The sequence below is a fragment of the Magnolia sinica genome, chromosome 3, assembly GCF_029962835.1.
Source record: "Magnolia sinica isolate HGM2019 chromosome 3, MsV1, whole genome shotgun sequence".
Classification (NCBI taxonomy): domain Eukaryota; kingdom Viridiplantae; phylum Streptophyta; class Magnoliopsida; order Magnoliales; family Magnoliaceae; genus Magnolia; species Magnolia sinica.
The window spans coordinates 18,644,592-18,651,459 of record NC_080575.1 but is presented as its reverse complement, the minus strand read 5'-3'; the positions used below and the strand labels follow the sequence as shown (position 1 = coordinate 18,651,459).

Genomic DNA, 6,868 nt, shown 5'->3' with positions numbered 1-6,868 from the left:
CTACAGAGGATAAGAAAGGGGTAAAAAAAAAAGTTTGCCTGTACAAAGTTGGCCACAACTGTAATTCATCTGACCCGATTAGGTCAGACCCCGGCCGGATCCACCATGGTGGGTGGGACCCTGACTGTGGGGCTCACAGTGATTTATGTGCCTTAAATCTACAATGTCCAGCCATTTTGACAGCTCATTTTAGGGCATTATCCCAGAGATGGAGCTGACTTAAATCTTAGGTGGACCATACCAAAGGAAACAATAGTGATCGAGTCCTCACCATTAAAAACTTTGTGAATTCCACAGGAATGTTTACTTTCCATCCAACCTGTTAATAAATAAATAAATAAATAAATAAAAATCTGTACGAAGAGATCACAAAAATATGATCATGATCCAAAGCTTTTGTTGCCCACAAAAGGATTTTATATACTATCGTCCATCTAAGATATGTATCCGCTTATTTTTTGGTTCATATCCTAAAATGGGGAACGGATTGGCTACTCCCCTGCCACCAGCCCGATCGCTGGTGGTCGTTGCTCTATGGGCCCCACCAAAATTTATGTGTTTCATCCATTCCGTTCTTCCATTTTTACATATCATTTTAGGGCTTTTATCCAAAAATGATTTAGGGCTTTTATCCAAAAATGAGAAGGATATAAATTTTATGCGGACCACACCACAGGAAAACAATAGTGAACGGATATCCACCATTAAAATCCTCTTAAGATCCACTGTAATGTTTATTTAACATCCAATCTGTTGATTAGGTCATACAGGCCCAGATGAAGGGAAAAAACATATATCAGCTTGATCCAAAACTTTTATGCCCCCATAAGGTTTTTAACGGTGGAAGCTCATTCAACGCTATTTCCTGTAATGTGATCCACTTGAGATTTTGATATATCTAAATTTTGATCTCATGCCATGAGATAATATTGAAAAATAGATGGACGGCATAGATAAAGCATATACATCATGTTAGGCCCACAGAGCACCGACCACCAGCCATTAACTGGTGTAAGGGGGAGTAGCCCATCCGTTTCCCCTAAAAATGGAAACGGATTGGCTACTCCCCCGACACCGGCCAATGGCTGGTTGTCGGTGCTCTGTGGGCCCCACTATGATGTATGTGTTTCATCCATGCAGTCCATATATTTTTAAAGATTATTCCATCGTACAAGAAAAAAAATGAGATATATCCCAATCTTAAGTGGACCACATTATAGGAAAAAGTGTTGAATGAGCGTCGACCATTAAAAAACATTTTGGGGCCATAAAAGCTTTGGATCAAGTTGATTTTTGTTTTTTCCCTTCATCTGGGCCTGTATGACTTAATCAACATATTGGATGTCAAATAAACAGTACAGTGGGCCTTAGGAGGATTTTAATGGTGGATATCCAATCATTATTATTTTCATGTGGTGTGATCCATCTGAGATTTATATTCCTCAACTTTTCATAGTAGAGCCATAAAATGATCTTTTAAAATGGATTAACGGAATGGATGAAATATATACATCATGGTGGGGCCCACGGAGCACCGACCACAAGCCACGGGGCTGGTGTCAGGGGGAGTAGCCAATCCGTTCCCCCTAAAATGAGCTTTCAATACGGACGGACGGCGTGAATGTAGTCAAATACATCAGCGGGCCCCACGTTATCATCCAGGGCCAACTGCTCAGCGAGCTGACTCCGATCTCAATCACGTGCTCTTCATTTACTCAAATGAGCTCACCCAGCAATCCTCCAAATCGTATGGCTAATGTAAACTAGCCAGTGCAGTTTGACTTTAACCGCAGATGATGACATCCCATGTTCAGATTTACGGCCAAGATTAACTGATCCAAATAGAGCTAATTCATCACCTGTACATCTAGACGGACCCAAAACCCCCGTGCCTATAAGACACAAACCCCCCCTATCTCCACAAAACAAACCCACACCACCAAAATGGCCGAGGCTCACTTCCTACTTGTAACCTACCCAGCCCAAGGCCACATCAACCCCGCCCTCCATTTCGCCAAGCGCCTCGTCCGTGCAGGCGCCCGCGTCACCTTCGCCACCAGCGTCTCCGCCCACAGGCGAATCGTAAAATCCACCCCTCTCGACGGGCTAACCTACGCCTCCTTCTCGGACGGCTATGACAACGGCTTCAAGCCCACCGACGACCCCTGTGTCTACATGGAACAGTTTAAGGAGGTCGGCTCGCGGTTCGTCTCCGATCTCATGCGCACCCTCGCTGACGATAGCCGCCCCGTCACGTGCGTGGTCTACACCATCCTCCTCCCATGGGCTGCTGACGTGGCTCGTATCATGGGCATCCCGTCCGTACTCCTCTGGATACAGCCTGCAGCGCTCCTGGCCATTTACTACCACTACTTCCATGGCTACGGCGATCTCATAAAGAGCATAAACACTGACCCTTCTCTTTTGATAGAATTACCGGGTTTGCCACTCCTCACCATGAAAGAGCTACCTTCCTTTCTCCTCCCTCCCTACAACTACCCTTTCATCCTTGCTACACTCGAAGAACTCTACCGAGTCTTGGAGAAGGAATCCAAACCCAGAGTGCTTGTGAACACGTTCGACGCATTGGAAGGCGATGTGATGAGATCCGTTGATGAGCTGGAGATGATTGGGGTTGGGCCATTGATCCCATCAGCTTTCTTGGATCCGAAGGAGATGTCGGATACTTCCTTCGGCGGTGACCTGTTCGAGAAATCAACGAACTATGTCGAATGGTTGGATTCGAAACCGCCTTCTTCAGTAGTCTACGTCTCTTTCGGTAGCATTTCAGTGCTATTAGAGCATCAGATGGCTGAGATTTTGAATGGGTTGTTGGGAAGCAACCGTCCCTTCTTGTGGGTCATCAGGGCAGGTGAGAATGGGACCAAAACCGATACTGATACGGAGTTCTGGAAGAAGGTGAGAGCTGCAGAGGAAGAAAGGAAACTAGGGTTGGTAGTGCCATGGTGTTCGCAGGTGGAGGTTCTGTCCCACCCTTCAGTCGGGTGCTTCTTGTCGCATTGTGGATGGAATTCGACGTCGGAGAGCTTGGCTCTAGGCATTCCGATGGTGGGTTTTCCGCAATGGACGGACCAACCGACGAATATGAAGATGGTGGAGAGTGTTTGGAAGATGGGAGTGTGTGCCAGGGTTAATGGAGATGGGATTTTGGAAGGTGGTGAGCTGAAGAGGTGTTTGGATATGGTGATGGGAGGAGAGGAAGGAGAAGAGACGAGGAAGAATGCTGAGAGATGGAGGGATTTGGCGAGGGAGGCTGCTGCTGAAGGTGGCTCTTCATACAAGAATATTCAAGCATTTGTGGATGAAACTTCAGGTCTTATATGATAAGGTTTGTGAGGTAAATGCTCGTAAGATTATTCTCTGTTCTACATCGCAGTGTATTTATGTGGATGATGTTCAACTTTTGTGGGAAAAGCCGTTGAAAATCACGTTTATTACATAAAAATTGTAAGCCCCAGTCCCGTTTTGTTTTTGGCATGCATTTATTTCATTTTGTTTTCGGTGGTTACACACCTGAGTCCCCGGCGGTGCACACCTGAGTCCACACTGTCCATCCATTTTTCCAGATTATCGTAGACCACGAGCCTAAAATGAGGCAAATCCAAATCGGAAGCGGATTGGCTGGTGTACCTCACACCAGCTATATAGCTGTTGTAGGTACGTGTCTTGCGAAGACGAACACGGACGTTCCTCGAGCTCCGAGTTGTAGCGAACGGTTGAAAGGAGATCAAAGTTTCAGGGCCCCACAGTGATGTATTTATTATATCCACACCGTCCATCTATTTTTAGAGATCATTTTAGAGCGTCATCCAAAAAATGAATCATATCCAAAGATCACCACACCATAAATAGCAGCGAAGATAATGATTTTCACCGTTGAAAATTTTATAGGCCCACCATAATGTTTATTTTACATCCAATCTGATCATAAGGTCACAAGTACCTGAATGAAGAGGAAAAACAAATTTCATATTGATCCAAAACTTCTGTGACCCCAAAAAGGGTTTCAATGGTAGACGTTCAATCTACTACTGGTTTTTGCAGTGTGGTCCGGTTGATAGTTAGATTTGTCTTATTTTGTCTCAGGCCTTAAAACGAGCTCGCCAAATGGATGAACGGTTTGGATATAACACATACCTTATGATCAGACCCACATAACTTGCTGACGTCAAGACTGCAGCTATATAGCGAGCGTGAGGTACACCAGCCAATCCACTTCCATCCAAATCTAATGCCGACCACACGGCATGGAATAGTGGTGCTTGAATGCCCAGCATTTAAAACTTAATACGGCCCACTGTAATATTTATTTTCCATACCTATTGATTAAGTAACGCGGACCTGGATGGATAGAGGGAAAACACTTAGGGCCTGTTTGGCCGGCTGGATTAGATGGGCTTAGTGGGATGGAATTGCATCTGGTCTTGTGCCAATTCCACTCTATGTATGGGAAGAGTGGAAACCACTCCATGTTTGGGAAGAGTGGAAAAGCTGGGAAGTAGGTTAGATTGGATCGTATTGGGTCCCATGCCAATTTCACACAATGTTAGCAAGTTGTGTAGGTCTCACCATGATGTGTGGGCTATTTCCACACCGTTCACCCATTTTTTGAGATCATTTTAGAGCATGGGCCAAAAAATTAGGTAGATCTAAAGCTCGAGTGGACCCCACTATAGAAAGCAACAGGGATTGAATACTTACCGTTGAAAACTTCTTTATTGCCACATAAGTTTTGGATCTGCCTCATTTTTAGGTCCATGCCATAAAATGGGGTTACAAAACAAATGAACGGTTTAAATATGTCACATGTTTGTTATTCTCAATAGTTTCAAATGATGGTGGGTATATCCTTTCAATGTACCACCTTATTACAGACAAAGTGGAGAATTAAGCTTATCCCTGGTAACACAGGGAACAATCCCTGGCATGGGTAATAATTATATTTTTTTAATCCCATCCCTCCTAATCCTTTCCAATGCAACGGGCCAAACAGGCCCATGGCATGTTTGGGCAGTGGGATTAATCCTTTCCCATTATTGAAACATTTCTAGACTTCATTTTGATGTTTATATGCTATCCAGGCAGTTTATAATGAAGCGAAAACACAAAAAATATAACCTCATACGGAACTTTTATGGTCATAAAAATGCTCTGCCGGTGCTCATTGAATATCCAATATTTCCTCTCATGTGGCCCACTTAGGTGTTGGATACAGCACATCCTAAAATGAGCCTTCAAATAGATAGATAGCGTGGATTTCACACTAACATCTAGGTAAGCCCCAACCAGCATCCTTGAGCAGGATCTTCCTTGGAAAGGCTTTAGCAGGAAATCGCATCCTCCTCGAGCTCTTGTACCAGCTGCCTAAAGAAAATCAAAGTAACATGGCCCCATAATGACATAATTATCATACCACAACGTTCATGCATTTTCTGATATAATTTAAGAGCATGAGCCCATAAACGTTTCATATGCAAAGCTCAAATAGACCACACTGCAAATAGAAGTGGGGATAATGATTCTTACCATTAAAACATTCATAATGCCCACCATAACATTTATTTTCCATCTAATCTGCTCATAAGGTCACACAGACCTGGATGAAGAGGAAAAACAAATATCTTATCGATCCAAAACTCTTGCGACCCCAAAAGAGTTTCAATGATAGACGTTCAATCCCCCATTGTTTGTTACGGTGTGGTCCACTTAATCTTTGGATTGGTCATATTTTTCAGCTCAAGCCTTACTATGAGCTCACTAAATGGACAGATGGTTTGGATATAACACATACCTCATAATGGGACCCACAAAACTTAGTGACATCAACACACCAATAACATTAGTCATAAGGCTTCCAATTAGTCCTCTTCCCCCTCCACTTGGCGAGTTCACCATAAGGCTTCACCACTATCCTTTGTCAGTAAATAGTTGATTCACCACTATCGATGTTCATTCTAACAACTTAGGTGGATGTCACTTTCATTCCTCTGTATTTACGTCGTTTTTCATCATTTTTCTTTCTAACCCCAATCTCTATACTTATAGTCATTCAAGAGTTGTCAATTGTGGAAAAACAAGTTGTTTGAGAACCAATACTTCAATAAATCAAACAAGCTGATGAAGTGGTCGAGGAAGCAAAGTTGTAGGCCTCCGATTCCGAAGGAACTTTGAGCAGTGAACTCCTTCACCTTCCTCCAATCCTAGAATCTACATTTGACAAAACAAACCCTGTGCATACAGTCGATCAACCTCAGACGCCCACCATTCTTATTGACCAAAGGGACGGAAAAGAAAAAATTGAAAGGGACACCAGCTCTCTAGTTGCCCTCCCCAGAGTTCTCGAAGAGCGCCATTCTCTTGATCTCTTAGGCATCTACTTAACAACCATCTCCAGCTTTATGATCTCCTCATGACAAAGTAGAACCGTTTTGGTCATGCACAACACACGAAGTCGTCGCCTCTAGCTAGGCCATAATGGCAGAAGTTTAGGTGACTGATGTTGATGTCCCTCATTCGGAGCTAATACCTGATCCAACGCCAATGACAGTTGATGGTGCTTTGGTGTCTCCTAGGGCGACTAAAGACATGCTTCCAATTAAGAAAATTCTCTCCTCCCTTTAGTAGGTTCTTCGCAGTGATATCTCTATGACTGAGTCTCCCATGCCTTCTGTCGAACTACAACAACTTAAAGAGAAAATTCAGGCACTCATACGCCTAGGGGTGTACGAGGCTGCGTTGATCGAACTGATTGAAAAACTTACCAAACTCATCAATCGCATACAAATTTTCTCACACTTCGTGGACAGTTTTGTGGTCAAATTGCTAATACTAAGAGAATTTTTGGATC

The 6,868-nt window shown here is 43.6% G+C and overlaps 1 protein-coding gene across 1 annotated transcript; it reads left to right on the top strand.

The window, feature by feature from the left end:
- Positions 1 to 1,868: 1,868 nt before the first annotated feature.
- On the top strand, positions 1,869 to 3,493 carry LOC131239638 (phloretin 4'-O-glucosyltransferase-like). The gene has a single exon (XM_058237438.1). It carries the CDS (start codon positions 1,945 to 1,947, stop codon positions 3,343 to 3,345), a length of 1,401 nt encoding a protein of 466 aa, XP_058093421.1. The 5' UTR covers positions 1,869 to 1,944; the 3' UTR covers positions 3,346 to 3,493.
- Positions 3,494 to 6,868: the final 3,375 nt, after the last annotated feature.

What these genes read in the sequence shown, in the direction of transcription:
- LOC131239638 (XM_058237438.1), top strand. Translation starts at nt 1,945, where the DNA reads ATGGCCGAGGCTCACTTCCTACTTGTAACCTACCCAGCCCAAGGCCAC.